Raw genomic sequence first — 23,490 nt, 5'->3', positions numbered from 1 at the left:
CTTTTCTCACCCCAGCGGTAAGTGGTATTTAGTCTCTGGAAACTAGGGAACAAAACATCCACACACTAGACTAATCATCACAGTCCAAATAGTAAGTTCTTCCAAGAAAAATACATGTCATGTGGCGAGTGTTCATTGATATTTTCTGAGAACTAAAGGGAGAATGCAAAAGAAGTCATAAAACCACTGCAGCTGAGCCTTTCCTTCTTGGCCTTGGATCTCTGTAACCACAGACACAGGTCTGTTTTCAGTTTTTCAATGACAGACACATCGTACCTTGTGTTCGGCTTCAGGTTCTCAATGGGCAAATGAGTTACTGATGAAGCCTGAGTGGACCACTTGTTCCTGATGAAGTCTTCGTAGGATGCACTGTAAACCAAGTAACCTGCACATGGAGAGAGGGAAGGGCCCTGTGAGCATCCGGGAACCACCCCACGCCAGAGGTACAACCCCGTGGGGGTGGGGCACAGAGCAGCTCTGTGGGAGGGGCTCCAGAAGGAGCCAGCTGCGGGTCGGGTGAGGCTGGGCTACAACATTGGGACCTTCTGGTGACAGAAGGCGCAGGTAACGAAACTGAAGGTGCTTCCTGAGACTTGCTAGTTCCCTAGTTCTGTTCCTTCTCCTCGTCTTCCCCATTCCCTGGCCCGTCCCCTCTCCTCAGAATGCGTCACCCCTCAGCCAGACTGCGCAGAGGGGAAAGCAGAAGAGAAGAGCAGTGACGGCCACTGCCTGGTAGAGACGTCTACAGCCGTACGGAAAGCGGGAGCCCACAGAGACATTCTGCACTAGGGCTGGGCAGGGAAACGAGCATCCTTCACGTGGCCTTTACGCGAAACACAGCAACTGTGGAAACTGTGCCTGGGTGGCTGAAGGAGCCCAGATTTATGGGGGTCTTCTCACCCATTTGGTGAGGGCTCTTCTTGGATTTCTCATGGTTGAATACCTGTGCTTACCCTTGACCTTGATGTTTAACAACAGCCATCAGGCAGCTCTTCTTTCTGTCTTATCTGCTTTTACAGACCTCAGGGGACGGCCCTCAGTCCTGACGTCTGCCTCCGAAGGCCTAGCAAATTTCATGCCTCCCTCCCTCCAGCCACCCACGTACCCACTCACCCCTCATCTGTCCACCCACTCCTATCTGTATCTTCCACCTACATGTCGATGGGGACTCTGAGCACCTGCCTGGCTAGACACACCTGTTACCACATCTCCCGGGGTGGCTTTGTCCCAGTCCACGATGACAAAGGAGTGGCAGCCTTCCATAGCGACAATGGTGATATTGCGGGGGGCGTGCTGTGGGGGCCGGTCACTCTTCCTCATGTCACTTGGGATGATTTCATCCAGGCTCTCCACTTGGAAGTGATCCAGCGCGTCGGTCAGGGAGCAGGGGGCTGCTGGGTCCTTACTGAGGTATGTCACATATGGAGCTGTAGAAGGACAGAGACACCCCCTCCAGCTGCCGAAGGCTCTCTCTGGAGGCAGACCCATGACGTCCGCTCCATTGAGCTGACCAATCATTAGGTCTCTCCCTGCCAGACGGATGCTCCAAGGCCACCAGGCCTGGTGCCAAGTTCAGAAGCACATCCCTACTTCTCCTTAATGGATCCACACAGTTACACCTGTTCGCCTGTAGTTTCAAAAGATCCCATTGCACCATGAACATGGATGACAATGGCCTCAAAGTGACTTTAATAGATCCCCAGGCTGCAGTCAATGTAACATGAGTTGGGTCTGCAGTATTCCACCATCCCAAAGCCCAAACATTTGGGCAAGTGTGGATCGGGCCCAGCTGGGGTTCTCTCAACACAGTTCATTGCCTAGACTGTCTTGGGACCAGAAAGAAATATACATTGATCAAGATAAAGAACCTCCAGACTCAGTCCTGGGAGGCCCTCCCTAGGGCTTCAGAGACCCCCAGAACCATCTGGAATGTCTGCCAAGGCCAGGCCTGACCAGCCTTCTACATTTCTGCTTAGTACGATAATAGCTACTCCCCTTTATGAGCAGGCTCGAGCTGTTTCTACACACATTATCTCAGTGGGTATGGGGGTACCAGGAGTGAGGCAGGCCTGGACGGATGTCCTGTGCCCCAGCTGAGCCTGTGGCCACAGAGTGGGTTCCCACGAAACAAGGGCCAAACAGGAGACGCTCCCTGTGGCCCACAGGTCTTTCTGTGACACATGCTGCGTGAGAAGTTACAAAGGCCAGGGAATCGGGTTGGGGTTTACACACACAAGACTCCGAGTGCTCTTGTGTTTAACGAATTTCTAGTATTTTCTAAAGGTTCCACTGCGGCTTCAGTTTAGGTTCTCCTTCTCAGGGACCATTATAATGACAAGCAATTTTTAGCTCCTGTACTTTCCAATAATTTGTATAAAATTAGGCCTTGGGGGTTTGTCCAGGGACCTCATCAGGAAGTCTACTAAACTTTATAGAGTTCTAGACATATTAAATCACCCGGACAATGGTAAGCCTTTCAGCTTTCTGAAGAGTTCTTTGGAATAGCTAATAATAGTGCTAAAAGGATTTCAGATTCTGTCATGAAACTGTAGAGAGGAAGTCAGGTTTGGTGAATGCAGCCAGGCTGCCCAGCGCCACGGGCCAGCCTCAGCATCGGCCGCAGGAATGCCGCCTCACCCTAGTCATCCTTATCCTTCAAGTGTGCGTAGGCCAGACACTCGGTACTAGGTACTGGCTGGCAAGGGCTGCTCTCTGCTCGTGGCAGAGAGCATTTGTCTTGGAAACAAAATGTGTGATCTTAGTGTAAACTGTTGCCAGTCCTACTTAGTCATATATTATTTTTCCCACTTAGTAATATAGTAATCTGTCTCATTAGTGAAGTTCATTAAGGGCACGGAAAAGAAGACTTCCAAAGGGAAGGAAACACAATTCAGTGAAACGGAAATTCCTCTCAAAATTGTTTCCATAACAAAAAAAAAAGTGTCAAGTGAATTTCTAGACCCCAATTCCTTGAGGCCAATGAAAACGATGGGAAATAACTGGGAGAAACAGCCCCCGCGGCTCCGTCACCCACTCACCTCTGAGGAGGAACTGAACAACGTGCAGGCAAAGCCCAGAGGGAGTCATGTCTAGAGCAGTGGGCTGCGCTGAACGTGCTCGTGTTCCCTGGAGCTTACGGTTCCTGAGTGTCCCCTACTCTGAGATGACATTGGGCAGCCCTCTCTACTCTGCACTGTGTCCAATTCCCAGCGCACCCCTGCAGGCCCCCGGCTCTTGGTGGTGCAGGAAGCGAGTTCAGTGCTGCTAAATGGAACGACTCCCCGAATCACTCCGAGTGGCAACTTCATGCTGAGAAAGCTCTGCTCCAGACGGGCCTCCTTGGCCAGGCCAAGAGATTAGCTATGGCTCCTTCAAAGAACAAAAGTTGAATACCCATGTTTCTCTGATTAAGAAGATTCTATTTACCAACAAATCGTTTCTTTCCAGCCAGATCGAATTCTTCTTCAGGAAAGGAACCGATGGTGCCTTCAGGCAGGATGACTCCCAGCTTCAGTGCTGCAGCCTCGGTGGTGGTGGGCATGGTGGTGGCCGGGGACATTGAGGTCTCAAGTGCATAATCTGAAATGATGGCAAGGTTTTGTGACTGGGCATTTCCAGAAAGGAGCATTGTTTATAGTCAAAAGATACCTTCCTAAGACCCAACTGTAGATGAAAGCATGCACACACACCCCCCAAACTCAAGTGCCCAAACGTAATTTCTTTCCAATAAAGCCACATTTCTCCTCATTTCAGCCCCCTCAGAAAAGCAGCTTCCGAGAAAAGAAAGAAAAGGAAGAAAGAAACACATATGACCAGGAAAATGAGGTTTCAGAATGCACGCTGGAGCAAGCCTTAGACTTCATCCAGTTCAGCACATTCCCATCACTGGTCCAAGGTCATTCTCGACCTAAATACTTTCCCCTTTTAGAGCCGGGAAAGATTCACATCAGAAAATGAACTTGATTTTTTTCCATTTATCATCTTGGGGCTTTTTTTTCCCCTTGGGAGAAATTGAGATTAATTCTACTAAGAGAATTCTTTAATATTTATGTTTTTAATGTTGTTCTATTAGAGTGGTCCCAACTTTCCCCCATTGCTGAATTCTTTAACATTTAAAATAAGAAAATAGCCCTGGCTGGTGTAGCTCAATGGATTGAGCGTGGGCCTGCGAACCACATGATCGCAGTTCGATTCCCAGTCAGGGCACATGCCTGGGTTGCAGGCCAGTTCCCAGCAGGGGACATATGAGAGGCAACCATACATTGATTGATATTTCTCTCCCTCTCTCCTTCCTTCCCCTCTAAAGATAAATAAATAAAATCTTTTTAAAATTTTACCAAGAAAGTGCTTTAAAAAAAGAAAACTGTGCTCCCTTTCAACTGCTCAAAAACAGTAAGAAAGGTGCACAGTATTTTCCAAGGTCCCAAGAAACCTTCCTGTGGTTTCTGACTTGTGATGTTTTTCTAAGTATGTTTTTGTTGGAAAGATTAAACCACTACCTCACACTGTATAGTGATTACATCAATGGTGTAATCATAATACATTTGTGGACTTCCGCCAAGATGAAGGCATAGGAGGAAACACTGTGCCTTCTCCCACAACCAAGTTTGAATACAACAAAGGTTTGGAGAACAAAGACACAGCCAAAGAACAGAAAATTGAATTATACGGAAGTCCGACAACAACGAACTATTCAACGGGGACGGTAAGAGAGGCGGAGCCAGCAGCGAGCAGGGTCGGGCAGGACAGGTCCCCCGACCTAGGTGCACAGGCAGCCCGGACCCAGGGTGCGGGGCAGACTGACCGCGGTTGCACATTCACGCACAGTGAGACGGACCATGCAGGCCCCAGGGGGCAAGGGCTGATGGCGGTGGCACACTCGAGTGCAGTGGGACAAAACATGCGGGCCCTGGTGACGGTGGCAGCTGCTGCACCTGTGGGGGCCGCGGCGGGAGGCGGCAGATGGGACACCATTGCTCCTCGTTGACCCCACCCCCACATACAACGTCACAACCCAGCAACTGAGTTGCCCTGCTCTGGTGAACACCTAGGGCTCCGATCCTGCTACGGAACAGGCACGAACAGCCCAAAAGATGGTGCAAGAAGAACTCAAAGTGCCAGAGCCAATAACTCTAAGCGACCAACAGATTGCCAGCCTCTCAGAAGCACAGTTCAAGACACTGTTTATCAGGATGCTCACAGAACTGGTTGATTATAGTCACAAATTAGAGGAACATATGAAGGCTAAACTAATTGAAATGAAGGGAGATGTCCAGGAAACCAATAGTGATGGAAAGGAAACTGGGACTCAAATCAATGGAATGGACCAGAAGGAAGAACAAAACATCTAACCAGAAAGGAATGAAGAAATGAGAATTCAAAAAAATGAGGAGAGGCTTAGGAACCTCCAGGACATCTTTAAACGTTCCAACATCCGGATTATAGGGATACCAGAAGGGGGAAAGAAACAGCCACGAGTGGAACACTTCTTTGAACAAATAATAAAGGAGAACTTCCCCAGTCTGGCAAAGGAAATAGACTTCCAGGAAATCCAGGAAGCTCAGAGANGATATTTTATAGTCTTCTTTTATTTCTAGGTGTTCACAATCCAGTGTGTGTTTTACACTTCAGCACACCTCGAGTCAGACTAGCAGTTCTCAGTACTTAACAGCCACGCGGGGCTAGTGGCTACTGTACTGATCAGTGCAGGCCTAATCCAACCCCTTAATTACCACTGGCAAAACTAATTTTTAGAATTCTATTACTCCCACACCAAGTACTCAGAATAGGGACTCTGATTTCCTTCCCAAGCATGTCTAAATGATGAAAAATTAAATAAAAAAAAATCCTGCCAGGGACTTCCGCCACATGGAGGGTTAGCAACAGGGGAGTGGGAGGAGGAGAAGGGGGGAGAAGGTACAGAAAATAGCATAGACAGTAGGTAGAAAATAGATAGCGGGGAGGGCAAGAATAGTGGGGGAAATATAGAATCTAATGAGCTTGAGACACGTGGTTATAAACTAAGGGGGGAGAATGGTGGGGGAGGGAGTGTGCGGGTGGAGGGGAATGAAGAGGGGGAATAGAACAACTGTAATGGTATAATCAATAAAATATATTTTTTAAAAAATCATAATACATTTGTGACTTAAGACCATTGGAGCGACAAGAAGATGAGGATCTTCTGAGTGCCAAAGGCTGGCACCAGGGTGGGGACAAGATGCCTGCAGGAATTTCTCCAACTGCAGAGGCAACTTGTGAAACACACGGGAGAGTCAGAGGTTCGTAGGTGACCGTCACCGCTGGTTGCCACTCTCCGGGGAACTGCCTAAACAGGTATTCGCGTTCTTGATCTTATAAGCCTACCTGTACTTGAAAAGAGTCTATGATTTTAAAAGTTCTACCTATCTGTAGCATTGCATTTTTTAAAATCCTCACCTGAGGACATGTTTTTACTGATTTTGGAGAGAGAGGAAGGGGCTGGGGGAGAGAGGAAGAGAGGAAGGGAGTGGGAGGGGGAGAAAGAGAGAGAAACATCGATGTGAGCACAGCCTTAGCTGTCTCCTTACCACAGCAGTATTGCTCCTTACCACGCAATAGCACTGCAATAGCTGCCCACGGCCCGACCAGGGATTGAACCTGTCCCAGGCATGTGCCCACATGTGGGACCGCACCCACAATCCTCTTGATGTACAGGACGATGCTCCAACCAATTAAGCCACCTGGCCAAGGCATTGCATTTTTTAATGTAATTAGAAAAAGAGAACAGGGAAGAATGCGAGGAGCCAAGAGATGAAGCTGAGACATTGGGGTTACAAAAAGCTGGGGGCAGCAGGCCCCACGGCTCCAGGATTTCTGGGGGGAGGAGGGGCCAGAAGGGAGAGACAGGGAGCACAGAACACCTGTTCGAAAGCTGAGTTTTCAACCGCGCACACTTCTTCTTTGGATCAAAGATGTGTTAAGAGTAACTTAAAAGCTTCGGTACAACCACCCTCCCCTGAGCATGGCCACCCAGCCCAGAGTTCTGAAGGAAACTGCAATTCAGATCATTCACTTAGTGATGAAAATAAGATCCTCCTGTCAGGAAAGAAATTATCCAAATAATGTGCTTAAAGTCAGCGAGTACCTTCATCATAGACCATGTAGGGCTCCTCCGTGGGTGCTGCCGTGTCGGTCTCCAATCCTGAGAAGTCATCTAGTGAAGAAGGAGGGGACAAGGTCATCACTGCCCCGGGCTCTCCTCCCAGGCGCCTGAGCATTGTGTCCAGGGCATGGGCTCCTTCCCCGTGGCCGTTTCATGGGAATAAGTCCTCCACATCTGAGGGCCCTCAGATGCCCTCCCGCAAGCAGAGGAAAAACCCTGCTCAGCGTCCTGGCCCCAGCACAGTGAGCTCTTTCTGACTCCCTCCAGGCCACATAGCACTCCTCGCCCTGCCTGCTGGGGGCAGGTCCCCACACCCATTCTGTCACAGGCCCAAGGACAGGCATGGTCAGGAAGCTTCGAGGAGTCTGGCGAGAAAGTGGGTGGCTGGTTCTCAGGGTGGGGTCAGGAAGCCTCCGCCTGAGAGCTCATGGCACCTTCATTCTCTCCAGCCACGGCCTATCGCATGTTCTAGAAGCAAAGTGATTTTCTGCCTCCCTGATGGTCTAACCTTGCAAAGCCGGGGCCTGTGTGTCCCTCCCACCTTTCACTCTGCCTCCCCACTCAGGAGATAAGTCTGTGCCAATCAGACATCTTCTTCTGCAGAGGAAATTTGGAAATAACATTCCAATGACTACAAATTTCTCTTCACAAACAGGTTGGGCTTTCCGCACAAAACCACTGGGTCTATCCTGCCTGCGGAATTACCCTCTAAATTTCATATGTGACTTTTTTCTGACTCTTCCAGGAAGCCCTCATTACAAGAGCCATTATTAAAATGACTATATTAATGATGGATCTGATATTATGAGCATGAATAACAATATGTTTAAACAAGGTGAGTGACTTAAAAAAAACACCCACAAAGCAAAACACAGTTTTGCCACCATTATCTGGGTATTTTGAACATAAGTGCTTTTTGATAAAATGCAAGAAAATCGATGTGTTGTTTCTCTACTTAGGGGAAAGTAGGTACACAGTGAAAAGAACGTCTCTCTGTAGTTGATAAAATCATGAGGCAAAAAATTTTCTAATGCAATTAGAAACAATTCAGAGGCATTTCTTGCCCTCTTTGGACCTGAAGCAATTACACCAAACTCTGAGTTCAGTGCCCCCTTAACAGGCAGTGGGGGAGGGGCCGGCAGGAAGGAATAACTACAATTTATCAGATGCCTCCTGGGCACCAGGCACTTTCAATGCTATGTTATTGCAGTTAATCCTCAGATAAGATGCTTAAGGTCCAGGTATGGACTTCTACCCACTTTGCAGCCAAGGACATCAAGGATTTACAATATGCCTGGAGTCACAGCTGGTGAAGGACAGAGCTAAAACTGAACTTGGACTTCAAACCCTCTGGCTCCATGGACTGTGTACTTTACCCTTCATAAAACTGCCTCCACTTTTTAAAAGCTAAACGGACCAATGAAACTGCTTGTAAACCTTAAGGTGCTCTATTAGAATCATCATTCCACAGCACAATAAAGGGAAAATTGAAGTAGAAAGTGTATAAACCCCCTTCGCTAAAAAAATGATAGGCACCAATTTGAATTTTTATTGTTAGAAAATCATTGATCACTCCCCAGAAATACTCTAGTCGAATCATTCCACTGGCCCGCTTTGAGCCCGGGCTGGATGACATCACAAATGTAATGGTGCCAAAGCAAACCCCACCAGCGGGGGATGCTGGCGACCTCCCGTTGCCACCCAGCCTGCCGCGGAACACAGTGCGAAGCCCGGAGCCACGGGAAGCCTGGGAGGTGCCCAGCACCCACGGCACCATGGTGATGGCAACACTGGGTGCGTTCTAAGGGGGACAGTGAATGGCCACAAGAGAGATACAGTCAATGATCCACCCTCTGGGATCACAATGGTCATTCCATGAAAAACTACGAAACATCATTTTTCCTGCGGTCGTTCCAATGTCAATATGTGTGGATCCAAGAAGAATCACTGCTGGGCTGGTTCAAATCAGGCAGTTTCAAGGTCACCGCCCCTAACGTTTGGGGTCATCCTGCCATTGTTCCCTAGAACACCATTTTCTTTCCCTGGTCAATGTAATTCTTAAGAACACAGCCTTGTTTTTCCTCATTATCAGTTCAGGTCCATTTCTTTTCACTGTTATTTTTGGCCAGGTCAAAAGTGAATAAATTGTACAACTTTTGCATCTCAGAGTGAACAAGAAAGGGGGAAAGGGGCCAAGTGCAATTCCTGGAAGTGCGGAAATTCTCCAGGTCGCAGCAGGTCCTGGAAATGACGCCTTTTACCTGCAAACGGGGACTACTTCTGGGGGCGAGCGGCAGCTAAGTCTTCTGGCATAAGGAAACATTGTCCTGAGTAATCCAGCGCTCCTCCTTTTTCAAAAGACCAAATAAAATCAGGCATATTTTTCTAAAATAGCACCAACTGGATTCCAAGTAGAAGTTACTTTCCAAGATGTACTGAAGCGTCTTTACATTTGTTTTTTAAAAAGCTGACCATCAGAATTTGCCCCACCTGAGTGCCTTTTAAACCACATGGAACTACATAAAACTGGATGTTTTAAAAGTCAACCCCACATTAATGTCAAAAGTTTCCACTTCTTCATGTAAAAGTGACTGCCAGCCACCAACCATGGTGGTATGGTTTATTTCCTTAGGTGCAAAATATCTTCCCAAATACTAGGGCCTTACGTCCGGAGATATTTTTTAAAACTATACAAAATATTCGCAGAAGTTTAGAGAGGAGGTGAGAGACAGCCATCTGAAACCTAAGGATATTTGCAAAGTGTACGGTTGGTGCAGGCCAGGTGAATTTTTAATTATTCTCTTCGCATTTTCTGTTGTGAGAGCAGGCCACGGCGGGTGAGGCCATTCCATAATGACTGTTGTCTTCCTGACACAGGCCCCATCATGACACAGATAGGTGAAGATAATCCGCTGGTAGATCACACTTCCAAACCCACATGATCTCATCAGACCCACGGCAGAAATGGAACCTGAAAGGCAAGGACCACAGGCGTTTACCTCTCAGCTAGAAAACGGAGCACACCTAGAGCTGGAAGCGTTCTCTAGGTAACCCAAAGATGAAGGATTAGGTGCTGGGAAGAAGGAGATGCTCTATCTACTGCAAGGACTTTACTATCTATTGGGATATTGGAACAAGCAGAGCGTATCCGGGGGCGTTCGTGCAGGTGTGTACAGAGATGGGGAGGAGTGGAAGCAATGATACACTGGAACAAGCGCATGGTGTGCATCTAGGTCCACAGGAGAATGCGCACAGCATGGCGTCCATAACTAATGCAGAAGTTCATAAACATACTTGCATTACTGGAATGACTGACTAAGTTAAGGTCATTCCTGGCACGTTATTTTAAAGCAGCATTTTCCAGGAAAAGGGGAATCATGCTTTAAACAGGGGCGCCTAGACTGTGGGATGCTACAAGATGATTTTAACACTGGAGGGCTAGAAACAGAAGTTTAGGACTTGGACAACGGCATCTAATGACAAATGTCCACTAGATGAGGGTTGCAGGGGTGGGGGCGGAAGAGTGGGTCTTCAGTCACTGATCACTGAGGCTGGTTCTAAATCAGGATTACTACAACAACAACCATTTCTGGCTACCAGGCTGCAACAGGCCACGGCCAGTGTCCCTTGCTAAACACTGGCTGTTCCCGCGTGGACGCCAGACCTTGGGAGTGTGCGCCGTGGACTGAACTGTGCTTCATGCACCAGAAGGGAAGGGTTACGAGAGAAAACGCAGGCTGGCGAGCACAGGGAGAGGCCGGGAGTCGTGGTGCGGGTGGCTCTGCAGACCATGGTGGGAAAAGGCCTAGGACTATCTTTCTCCTACTGTCAGAGCTTCTTTGTGGTAGCCTTCCTCTGCCCTGAGTGTCCCTATGGCCTTTACAGAATGTGTCGGCACATCAAGGCCACCACAGGGCATTCAACCAGGAAATGGCAATGCATTGTGTTGTACAGACAATGCACAGGGTTTTTGAGAGTAGTTTTGACTCCGATTTTCACATTGCAGTTGACCTTGAACAACACAGGGGTTACGGGCATTGACCACCCATGCAGCCAAAAATCTGAGTATAACTTTTGACTCCCCAGAACTTAATTACTAATAGCCTGCTGTTGATTGGAAGCCATTGATAACATAGTCAATTAACACATATTTTGTCTGTTATGTATGTTATAGCACAGGCAGTATATTATATACTGGTTCTTATGGTAAAATAAGCTACAGGAAAGATGTTATTAAGAAAATTGTAAGAAAAATACATTTACAATTTTTATTGAAAAATCTGCACCTAAGTGGACCTGTGTGTTCAAACCCTTGTTATTCAAGGGTCGACTGTATTTTAAAAATAATGAATTATAGTACATCATAAAATTGTTTAAAAGGACACACTTTTCCTTTAAATTTAATTTCTTCCCAGGACTTTGTGCTGATTTGTACTTAATTTGAAAATGCTGCCTAGAGGCAAATTATTATTAACACTTGGATGTTAGGGAATCAGAAGGTCAGATGTGGGTGAAGAAAAAATATAGATACACAGAGGAGGGTAACAGTAGGTCTATAGCTGTAGCACAAGGAAATAGGACAAGAATTAGTAATAACACAAGGACAAACTCTGTTTCATGTACTCACAACTGTAAACCCGCTTTTGCCCACCCCGTATATATGTCATGATTTGCAAAGAGAATGAGAAACAAAATGCCAAGAAAAATATTGACTTTCATGCCAAACAAAAGGCCAAAAATACAAGTAAATGAAAGAATATTTATAAAGCCTATATAAAAGCAGACAAAAGAAAATGCAAAATATTAATAAGAGTAATTAATGTGAAATCCAAAATACTCACTTTTCTGTTTACAGCCAGTTGTTAAGAAAATAGCTATTCTAAGTCTAGTTCAATTTTTAGAAACAAACAGGTTCATGTATGCAGAAGAGGTCAAGGAAAGTACATAATATATCATACCAGAAATCCAAAGGTGAGATGTAATTCATATCCACTGAGAGAATTCTTCCTGTGCTTCTCCTCCTCATCACGTTTCCTGTTCTCTAGTGTGCATTTTTCAGAAGAGTGAAATATTCCTCTTTATTTACTTTCTTGTGCAACGACTGACTTCCAACAGCGTTCCCATCTCAGACGCAGCATTCAAGTTCACATAGATTGGGCTACTGATGGTCAGCGGTGCTGGGTAAGGATTCTGGGCATGCGAACGGTTGCTGAAATGAAGGGTCCTCACTCTGCATTAGCCTAAAACACACAATCCTTACAGCCGACGCCAATTCACTCCACCCCAAGGGGAAGAAGATGGATCTGCCTCCTCCAAGCCAGAGGCAAATGCAGGGCGGCCTCTTCCAGAGCCGCTCCAGCAGGGACTCAGCAGCAAAGATGGCGCCATCCCCGCTCCACCAGGACCAGGCCGAAAGTGTCCTAGCTCCGCTCTTTAGCAGAAGTAGGCTGTTCTCAGGAGGGGCAGAGGGCAGCCCTGACTGGGTGCCCCAAAGCAGGGAAATGGTGCAGTGTCCACCCCACCACTGAAAGCCCCTGGTGCTGATCCACAAAGTGTCCTGTTGCCAAACGTGCTTTAGAAACACGGCTTTTCTTGGAAATGCACAATGAGACTATTCAATGGTCCAAGTGACCCAACAGTAAGAAATCCATTTAACTTTGTTTAAAGCACACAGCCAATCACAGAGCCACTTCTATATGCAGTATACATCTCTATCTGTCTGTCTGTCTATCTATCTAGTAACTACTAACCTACTAATACCCAGTGGGACACACTTGGGAAAAGCTAGTCCAAACTAATAGTGTCTCGTGTTTTAGCTAATTTTTTTACCTGGGCTGTGGGAAAGGGTTGCCAGACAGAAGGTAGGATGCCCAGAATTTTAAGTAAGTAGCAAATGCTCTTTCATGTAAGCGTGTCCCATGCATTATCCCGATTTGCTAAATCTGACAACCCTGGCTGTGACACAGTCCTGTCGAACATAACTGCTGGGATGAGAAATGCCCCAGGTTTCTGTCCCATCCTGCACCCTACTTGCTGGCAGCCTTTGGGACCCTCCTCTGACAGGCAGCATACCTGTTACTCGGGCTGCCATGAGAATGAAGACGTTACCTTCTTCAGGGTAGCACGCTGGGGCCCCCCTGGAGCCCATTAGCAGGTTGCCATCTTCATCATGCCGCTCCACCATCCCCGGGGGACAGGTGGGGACAGGGGTGGTGGGCTCGAGGGTGGTGGTGGTGGTGGTGGCGGTGGTGGTGGTGGACTGCGTAGTGGATCGGACAGTGGTCGCTGGGCGCATGGTGGTGGTGGTCCGGCGGGTGGCGATTCTGGGTCGTGGGGTTGTCGTGGCAAGCCGAGGGATGGTGGTGGGTCTCGCGGTGGTGGTGGGGGCATGAGTGGTTGTTTTGATGACCTCCAAGCCCACCAGGGGCTTCCCTCCAAGACTCAAAATGGGCTTGTCCTGGGCACTGGCCAGGGGTTTGCCATAGCGCCCCTGCCCGAAGAGGGGGAGCCCATCAGGGCTCACCACGGGCGTCCCTCCCAGATCTGAAACAAGACCAAACACAGTCTGTTCAGCCAGGGGACACAGTCAGAGGGAGTAACAAGCAAGTGGAAAGTGTCTTCTCAAAGCTCATGTGTTCTTATCTTTTGATCAGTAAAAAGGCAAGGGAACAATTAAAAGGATATCAGCTGAGGTAGAGATATCTGCTGTAAACACAGAACTTTTTAGACTTAACTATATTGCCCATTACTCTGTACTCTCTTATATAAATAAGAATGAATGAATATGTCATCAACATGCCCCATAATTCTTTCCTCTTTCTCATTCCTATGTCTAAGGAGGAGAAGTGTTACTTTGGACCAGGGGTGGCAAATGTTTTGCGTAAAAAGCCAGACGAAACGTTTTTAATTTTTATGGGCCAGTGTCAGTTGTAAGTGCTCCCCTCTGCCATTGTAGGGCACGAAGCCACAAACCGCACACAGACAAGCACCTGTTTCTACGTTCCAACAAATCTTTGTGCGTGAACACTGAAATGTGGATTTCATATGACTTTCACATGTCACAAACACAGTGGTACCTCAGTATTCATCGTTACTTCATTCCAGAACTCACGACAAGTGCTGAAACCGACGAGTACCAAGCAAGCCATGAGTGATGAAGCATTTTCTCCTGTGGGGCAGCAGCGTGACTCATGCAAGTACCGAGCAAGTGCTGAGCTGATACATTGTTTTTTCTCATCAAAATGCAGTAAGTACAGGGTTTGACAAGTTCTGAAGACAATGAGTATGGAGGTATGACTGTACTATTATTCTTTGATTTTTGGGGGCAATCATTTAAAAATGAAAAACTCTTCTGCTCTCACAGGCCATAGAAAGCAGGCAGCAGACAGGGTTCGGCCCGTGGACTGAAGTTTGCTGACTCCTGCACTAGGCTGCCCATTTCCAGAACAAAGTTGAGTGCCACCTTTTCTAAGAGGGCAGATTCTGTTAAAAGAATAACTGTGTCAGGGAAAAAGCACCTGGCCAAAAGTAACCAGTGCAGGGGAACCCATTCAAATCAGGGAGGGGAGGAAAAGAAGCTGTTATTCTACAGCTAAGCCAGGGCACTTGCATTCCTTCGAAACTGTTCCCACTTACCCACAATGGTCCGGCCATCTCCTCCTAGTTTAACCCGAAGAGGATTGCCATGTGAGTCTTGGAGGTATCTTCCTTCTGCATTCAACACTAACCCACGGTCAAGGTCCACGACCTAAATCCACAACATAGATTAAAGACTATATCGGACATTTCAAAATGTCCGCATTAATCCCACTTCATGAATACATGCATGAAACCTCCACAGAGGGAAACCCTAAAGTGAGTAGAAAATATTATTTTTGTTGGCATCATTCATAAAGTTTAAAGAGAATACAGTGCACAACAGTTGTAGTTCACATTACAGTTTCTTACCCACACAGTATGTAAATGGTTTTAAGTTTCTCAAATATACAAAAGATATTCAAAATTTTTTGAATATCTTTTGCCATTTAGTACGTTGTGTGTAATGCTGGAAAGTAGGAAGCAACTTAAGTGTCGGAGGGCAGAGGTTAACCACATTTGGCACACCCACCTGGTGGAGTACTATGCAGTCCGTGAAAAGGATTTAGGGATTCTACATCTATTTGGCATATGCAGACGTGAACTCAGATCAAAGGGCTGATTATTTTTCAAAAATAAAAATATATTCTTTTTTTGTCCATAAGCTCAAAACTGCAGAGAAAAAAAATCCAGAAAGCTACACCCCCAAGTGTTAACAGTGATTATCTTTGAAAAGTGATTTGGAATGCTTATTATCTTTTTCATGTATTTCTGAATTGTTTTAATCTCTCGCGATGAACATGTATTGTTAGTGTATTTAAAAACATGAAATGTTTCCATTTTATGGTTAATGTTAAAAATCACAGTGGCGATAACAAGAACAACTTGATTTGTAATTACACTGCCCCATATAGTATATATTCAAAAAAAATATGTTCAAAGGAATTACAAAACTTGAAATAATAAGGCATTGTTATCTCCATTCAAAAACAAACTCACGGTCCACACTGGTGGCTCTCAAAGTGTGGTCCCAGCCCTGCAGACCCAGCGTCACCTGGGAATTTGTCAGATATGCAAGTTACCTGGCCCTTCACCAAGTGATTCTGAAGCTCACTGGTGTTCGAGAGCCATGCTCTGTGGGACCGGGCTAGGGAAGGAACCCGGCAAGCAGGCTGCTTTGTTCTGTCCTGTCTCGGTAATTAAATAAGACTCATTGATATAAACCCTACTTTTGAAATCTACCCATATAGTTCAGTTCAAAATTGTTCACATGACTTTTGCTTTAATATATATTCTTTATATAATAAATTTCTGTTCCTTTAAGAAATGATAAGAGGTATCTTTTTAACCTGTGACTGAACATTTCGTGAGATCCTTCAATGTCTTTTCTGAAACCTATGGGAGGTATTGACTGGGAATTAATTCCACCACGAATAATTTTTCAATTCTTTGAAAAAATACTTTTACCCTCAATCCATCAAAATCCATAACCATTTATCTTAAATTCAGGGAGCTGGTTATTTAGCTTAAATGTACTTAGAATACCAATACTCATTTTTTATTTTGGTCAACAATTATTGGCAGATTCAAAAGGTGATCTGATAAAAATTGCCTACTTGATCCAGGGTTTTCTTGTTTGTTCCTTTTGCACAGGGTTTGAGACAACTTACAGAAAACTTGTGTGCCAGTTAATTAAACAATAAACAAGAAGTAGACCAGAACAACAGGAGTTCCTTTGCGGGGCCATGTATCCAGTTTCCGGCCCCTGCTGTGACTTGGCCACACCTTCGTCTGAGCTGTCTAACTGGGCAAAGCAGAGGAAAGACAATGGCCCATGCCTTTTCAGCTATGAGAAGAAAAACTAGCTACCTAGGAGAATAGAAGAGTTTTCTGATCACTGAAGAAATGTATTGAGTATAGCATATTGAACAGATGAGTGGTTAAAACTAGAGAAAAGGGGGGGAAAGACCACTTCATTGTTATGCAACACCCCCGATTTTCCTCCTCCCAATGGCGCGAGAACTACTGAGAGACATAAAGAAGTTCACCCTACCCACTTTGTTCCTTGAGGGCCATTGATAACTCTCTGTCCGCTCGGTTTCCCATGACTGTCAGGCAGCCCTTGCCCTTCTACACTCGGCCTGCCGTTGTAACCTGCACAGTGCAGAAAAAGAGGAAGAACCCGGTCAATTCAACGTGCCCGGGGAGTTGGCTTCACACCCATCGATAAGCAGTAACCCACCATTTCAAACAGAAACAACAGCTCATCTGTATGAGATAACGATACTGTGACTTCTACGTGGCAAATAGGAATGTCAATCAAGAGTAAAGTCACAGTTGTCTGGCCGCGTTGGAGGAATCGGAGGGTTCAGCAGGAATATGTCACCCAGATGAAGAGGAAAGGCCTCCGCAGCTGTAGCTTTCCGTTAACGAGCTACGAGGTGCGGGGAAAGGGGGCTGGGAGGGTGGAGAAGCCTGTCTCCACGGTGTTCTAGCTGCTGTCTCGGTCTTCTTCTTCTTTTTTTTTTTTAGATTAGAGATTTTTCTTTTTCTTTTTTATTTTTATTTTTTTTAATATAGTTTATTGATTATACCATTACAGTTGTTCTATTCCCCCCTTCATTCCCCTCCACCTGCACACTCCCTCCCCCACCCTTCTCCCCCCTTAGTTTATAACCACGTGTCTCAACTTCTTTAGATTCTATATTTCCCCCACTATTCTCAGCGTCCCCCTATCTATTTTCTACCTACCATCTATGCTATTTTCTGTGCCTTCTCCCCCCTCCTCCTCCTCCCACTCCCCTGTTTCTAACCCTCCATGTGTTCTTCATTTCTATGGTTCCACTCCTGATCATAGAAATGAAGAACACATGTCGGTCTTCTTCACAGGTTCGCTAAACATGACGACCACTTCTCGCAGACTCAGGCCACCATCCTCAACCGCCAAGTACAAAGGCACCGTGCTGGCTCAGAGCTTGCGGAGCCCTGCTGCCTGGGAAGTATCCACTCAGAAAGGAAGTATGAGGCCCAGTTGGTGGCCCTTTCGGTGGCTGTTTCTGCCCAGCCCTTCCTCCCGCCCTTCCTCCCCTACAGTCTCTCAGGGGCCATCAGTGCGAGGCTCTGCTGGGAGGAGTCTGTGGCCCAGCCCCTCCGTGGGATAAGGTGCTGGGGCTTTGTGACAATGGTTTGCAGGGCAGAGACTTACTTCTCTTGCTCAAGTAATTAAAGAAAATTAAACATTCACTGGGCATGTAAGTTTTACATGTGTTGTTGGGGCTTCAAATAGTTTTAATGGGACACTGACCTCCACGTGAGGCCTGTGCTCTGTGTGCATTGGGCTGAACTAACAGTACATTGTATAGATTAACAAATGCTGATATGTTCATTCGGAAATGTTCTATTAAGCCCTGATTCCCTGCGAGGAGAGTACAAGGAACGCAGACTTGGGGGCGAGACCTCGCGTCCTACCCCGAGGTCCCTGTGAACTCCAGGTCACAGCCCAGACCTGTCTACTTCCTTCCATCCTCAGTGTAAGTCACACGCCTGCCCGTTACAGCTCTGCCTGACGCTCATCTGTAACATGTGTTTTCTGCATCCACTGAGTGCAGTGTCCCAGCCATGCGCCACTGAGACATCGGGGTTTGCTCTGTGGGGCGGTCAGTGGGGAGTTTCGTGTGCAGAGTCAGCGAGAATGTGGTCCAAGTACACAGGAAGGGTCCAATTTCCTACTGCAGTTCCTGAAACATACTTGTCACAGGGACAACTGAAAATGACCCAAATACCGGAACCCGAGTTTGGCATCGTGACCCATTTTCACAGGTGAAGAGCATATGCCAAGGAACGCGAAAGGCTCTGGGGGGTAGTGGGGTGAGCCTGGCTGTGCGACTCCGTTTCCAAATCGGGGTTACAGCTCGGCCACTTCCTAGCTGTCCCACCTGGGGCGAGCCACTCAGAGCCCAGAGCCCCAGCTTCCCCATCGGAAAACCAGGAGACACCCTGCAAGCCCTACCAGGTAGCTAAGAGGATGCAGTCACGTCCCACCTGCAAAGCTGCTAATGCTGTCCGTGGGCATAGCAGAGGCTTGAGAAAACAGAAGCTTCTCAGGAATTGCTGTCAACACTGCTGAAAACAGTAAGGAAAATGTGAGAAAAAATACAAGTACCTTGTCTGAAAGTGGGCCTCCCAGGCTGGCGCGAGAAGGGGTTCCGGAACCTCGAGTTCATCATGCGTTGTCGCAGGGACAGCATGGGGGTGGTGGAGGTGTAGGCTGGAGGGGCATGGGTGGTGTACCGCGGCCGGGCTGGGGTGCCTGTGGGGGCTCCGGGGGTGCCAGAGCTGCGGGCAGGGGGTCTGGGCGGGGGGTGCCTGGAGGAGCTGCCTGGAGGAGGGGAGCGCTGCACCGGAGTGGGGTTCTCATCCTGGGGGGAACTCCCTCTGGGGGGTGCAGGCACAAGGGCAGACTCTGTCTCAGTGCTGTCCCCATCTGCGTATTTGCTGTCCCCAGGGGCCGAGGAGGAGGGCCACTTTGAGACAGAGGAAAACAGTGGGTCCTTATCCTTTCCTCCATTGAAAAACCCCATGTCTTCCTCCTCCTCAGCTGACACAGACTGTGGAGATTTAGCAGTCAGGGGCTCCTTCTTGGATGGTGTGCCCTGAGCCACCCCGTCCTTCTTGCCCACCGCCTGGGGCCCTGCCCGGCCAGGGACCCGGGTGCGGGCATGGGCGTAGGGCCTTCCGAGCCTCAGGAAGGAGCCTGGGGGTCTGCGGAGGTGGCCGTCGCTTGTGCTCCCCGCCGGAGCCTCTACCTGGCGGTGCTTGGGAATGGCTGGGGTGGTGTCCTTGGCCCCAGCTGAATGGGTGGCCGCCCGTACACCTGGGGTCTCTACTTCTGTGCTGTCCTCGTGGTTTCCACCATATCTGCTCTTGGAATCCTCGTTCTGATTCTGGGGGGATGAGGGAGGCACCCCTCGGGAGCTCTCTGGGAGGAACGAATGACTGCTTCTGGACGGGTGAGTGTAAGGGTCCAAGGAAGCGCTTTCCTGCGACACAGGGTGGGGACGCCCAGCCTGGGGGAACGTGTGCTTCCTTCTGGGTGCTCTAGACCCCAGGTGGTGCTGTGACTGTGCCACGGGCAGCCGAGCAGGGGACGGCTGTGTTTTGGTAGAACCTCTCTCCTCTTCCGAATCTGTGCTCTGTTGCACATCCTGTGCCTTAGAAGGCGGAGACTTGCCCCAGCTCCCAGTGGATTTGGGGTTCTCTGCCAGGGCTTCCTTCTGCTGAAGGCTCAGCCCTCTCTGGGGGCCTCTGCTTGGGTGGTCCCTGCCCTGGGAGGTGGGCTGCTTGGAGGAAGAAGGCACATGGTCATTCACCACTGTGGCAGGAAGTGGCTTTTCCTCTTCCGTCTCGCTTTCCTCATCAGGTATACCGGAGCCAGGCCTAAAATTGGAAGCTGGGTGAGAATTCCCCCTTGTGTGAACTCGGGGGGACATGGTGGATGGTGGGGAGCTGGAAGGCTGTAGTCGGGGTCCTCGGCCATAGCCAAACCTGTTTGGGTATCTACCGTGGATGGCAAAGGGCTTGTTTCTGTGCGCACTGAAATGACCAGAGACAGGGGCACCTGCGGGCAGCCGGGCCCGAAGTGTCTGGGTGGTGACCTCAGCCTGCCTCCCCTCTTCTTCTGCATCATTGTCACCATCGCCATCAGAGGCATCCACCCTCTCGGGGACCTGTGTCCTTGACCTGAGGCGTGAGGAGATCAAGGAAGACTTGGCAGGGTGTGAGGGCGCATCAGCTTTTGTGGGTAGGACATTGTGTCCATCCTTCCCTTGTGTGTTGGTGGGCAGTAGCTGAGATGATCCCCCAAGGGGTGGAGAAAGTCTCGAGGGGGGCGCTGAAGCCCTTGAATATTCCTCCTCAGCCTCAGAATGGGGGGCTCTCCGAGCTGGCAAGGCCGGCCTGGTGCCATGGTGTGCGGGGCCTCTGTCGCGCAGGGCACTGGAGGCCGCCTGGCGGCTGGGCCACAGGGCCGGCCGTGGGGAGGCTGTACTCTTGGGCTGCAGATGCCCCAAGGAGGCATCTTTGAAGTGGGGGGAGCTCACGGCCCGCTCTTTCTCCTCCCCATCCAGGGAGTCGTTGTCTGTAGAGTCAGAATGCCGGTTGGCAGGGTGGCGAGGGCTGCCCTCAGCAGACGTCTGGGCAACAGAAGACGCCCCCAAACGAGGGTGAGAGGGTGGCGAGGAGCCAGCCTTATCCACACCTTCCTTTCGGGGCAGCACCGGTACCCGAACTCTCCCTGGAGTCCTTCCAGAAGCAAGGGCTGGGTGGACAGATCGGCTTGGTGGCCTCTGCTGTCGCGTCTGGTCCCGGGTCTCCGAGGGCAACGTTGGCAGCTCCCCTGGGGTGTCCAGCTCCTCCTCTTCTGTGAGTTCTGTCGATTGAGGTCTCCTGGGTGTCCCACCGTTGGCCAGTATCTTGTTCTTCAAGTCAGGAATAGGGTTCTTGACATTTCTCCCCTGGGAAGAAGCCGGCAAATGGCCGTGTTTGGAGGAAGCTGGGGCTTTGGGAGAAGAGGAGGAAGGCTCGGGGTTTCCGGATTTCCAGTTATCCTTGGCGTCTGTCTTCTGCTGAACTTCAGACTCGCCAGTCCTGGCTGGAAGAGATGTTAAAGAATTTGCCGTCAGAGAAGAAGTTCAGAAGCTGCGCGGCATAAAGTGAGTATTAAAGATGGTGGGGGAGTCGTTCCAATTGACAACTTCTCATTCTGTAGAACACTGGACACATTTTCTCAACTATAGCAATCTCTTTTAAAGTTTTCTTCTGCTTTAAGTAATAGATACAGTTCTAGAAAACGTGTCTGAACTGAATTTCTATGAATTGAATGAGGTTATGTCACAGCTTATTTTCAGAAGGAATTCTCAAACGAATACTTTGAAGTAATCCATTGGTTTTGCAAAAGCAAGACCTTACACAGGGTTTTTTTAATGAAGCTAACTTTTAGTAAGTTACAGACAGATGTGTTCTAGCTGTTCTTGACAATGCAGGCAAAGCAATCACACAAAATGTTGAACGGTCTCTATTCCTAACGATGTGGGGATGTGCTGTGTGTGACTGGCAAGTGACTTAAGTGGGTGACAAATCTGTCCTTTCTGAAGGGTTACAACGAGTTCCCTATTCCCCCTAACATGTCCTTACTCGCTTTCTCCTTCTCCATGAAAATCTTGTCAATAATGGATACATTTATAATTCCAAAATAGGGCCAGAAGTACGAAGACTCTAGAGGCAGGCAGAACACTCAGCGCACACTACAGCCTGCCCTTTCTGAATGGGGAGAGGGGCGCTGTGGGGAGCGGCATTTATGTAGCAAAGGGGAACCCAGAGGGAGCAAACTTCCTCTGTTCCACTTCCCTCCAGGTCAGGGCTGGGCGGTGTGGTGCTACCTGGGGATGCTGGCAGCGTGATGAGGGACAGCGCCACCTGTGTCTGGTGGGAATGTGGGGGCGCAGGGAGGGAATCTCTCCATTTGGGGATTTCATTAACCTGCTTGGTTCTGATACTGACCAGATGAATAAGGCAACTGAAGCTCTTCTGAGTAACGCTGCACTCTAAACACAACAGAATACAAACTAAACATTTCACGTGCAATTTAGAAACTGAAGAGAGCTAACAACTAGAAATGTCACATGGCACTTGTACAAATGTCCTCTCCCTATCATCATAAACCCCAAATTACAGTGTCATATTTTTGTAACAATGCAATAGTAATTAATGTTATTAGCCATTGGTAACATTTTAGTCTTTGGTGAGACTAATTTCTAAAGGGACTATAAAAATACTTTAGAAATCACTGTGCAAACTTAGCCCAAAAAATCACCAACGGAGCCATTCTAAGCCCAGGAACCATGATTCAAGGTCACACACCACAATTAGCACAAAGAGAGGGAAAGAAGACACACACACACACACACAATGCTTACTTGTTGGCATAGCAACAATGAAGGCTTTGGAGTGAGGCCCCATTCCTCTCCTGTTTGCCGCCCGGATTTTGAAAAGATAGCGTTCTCCAGGCTGTAGACCGTCCACCAGGGCAGAAGTAGTGTCTCCTGGGTAGGTGAGGGACTTTGCTCCGAAGGGTTTGAGAGCCGGGGCGTATGAAAGAATGTATTCTGAAACGATTTGGCAGACGGTTGGGGGGAGGAAACTGAGAGCAGTCCTGTACCCAGCAGACAGACTGTGTGAGCAGGACGGGTTGGAACGTGCGCAACCAGGCTCCGCAGTCTAGTGATGCACGGTGAGGAGGCAGCCAGAACATACAGACACAGGAGCAGGTGGACTCGCATATGCCTGGGCTATGGGACAGGGCCACCTAATTAATTAGCTAGCAACTGTCCGTTCAACATACGGGGCCCTGGCTCAGCAGCTCAGCTGGTTAGTGTTTTCCCGATATGCCAAGGTTGCGGGTTCAGTCCCCAGTCAGGGCACATATAAGAATCAACCACTGAATGCATAAATGGGTAGAGAAACAAATAGATGTTTCTCTCTCTCTCAAATAAATAAAATTTAAAAAAATATTTAACATATGGTACCTGAGAGGACAGTCTTCAGGCAGTTTACAGAGGATATTTATACCGTGTTTGGGTTTTTTCTTCATTGTAGTTATATTGATAGTTTATTAATTTTTTATTGTTGTTCAAGTACAGTTGTACCCATTTCTCCCCACAATGTCCCCTCACCCCCATCCCTGCCTTCCACCCTTGTACCTACAACCTTTAGTTTTG

General features: G+C 48.2%; 1 protein-coding gene across 2 annotated transcripts in view; it reads right to left on the bottom strand.

Annotated features, from left to right (window-relative positions):
• FNDC1 (fibronectin type III domain containing 1) overlaps positions 1-23,490 on the bottom strand; it is a 73,821-nt gene that overhangs the window by 11,139 nt on the left and 39,192 nt on the right. For both annotated transcript variants that reach the window (XM_037057557.1, XM_037057636.1), the window contains 9 exons: positions 22,690-22,878; positions 18,879-21,365; positions 16,770-16,870; positions 14,777-14,888; positions 13,250-13,684; positions 7,124-7,192; positions 3,427-3,579; positions 1,197-1,427; positions 277-385 (listed from right to left, as the gene is read on the bottom strand). In XM_037057557.1, coding sequence (XP_036913452.1) covers positions 277-385; positions 1,197-1,427; positions 3,427-3,579; positions 7,124-7,192; positions 13,250-13,684; positions 14,777-14,888; positions 16,770-16,870; positions 18,879-21,365; positions 22,690-22,878 — 3,886 coding nt within the window. The remainder of the gene's footprint in view (positions 1-276; positions 386-1,196; positions 1,428-3,426; positions 3,580-7,123; positions 7,193-13,249; positions 13,685-14,776; positions 14,889-16,769; positions 16,871-18,878; positions 21,366-22,689; positions 22,879-23,490) is intronic.

The sequence above is a fragment of the Sturnira hondurensis genome, unplaced genomic scaffold, assembly GCF_014824575.4.
Source record: "Sturnira hondurensis isolate 20B ecotype Veracruz unplaced genomic scaffold, ASM1482457v3 Scaffold0000167, whole genome shotgun sequence".
In the NCBI taxonomy this organism is placed as follows: Eukaryota; Metazoa; Chordata; class Mammalia; order Chiroptera; family Phyllostomidae; genus Sturnira; species Sturnira hondurensis.
The sequence above is the reverse complement of the archived record's forward strand: the minus strand, read 5'-3'. Positions and strand labels throughout refer to the sequence as shown.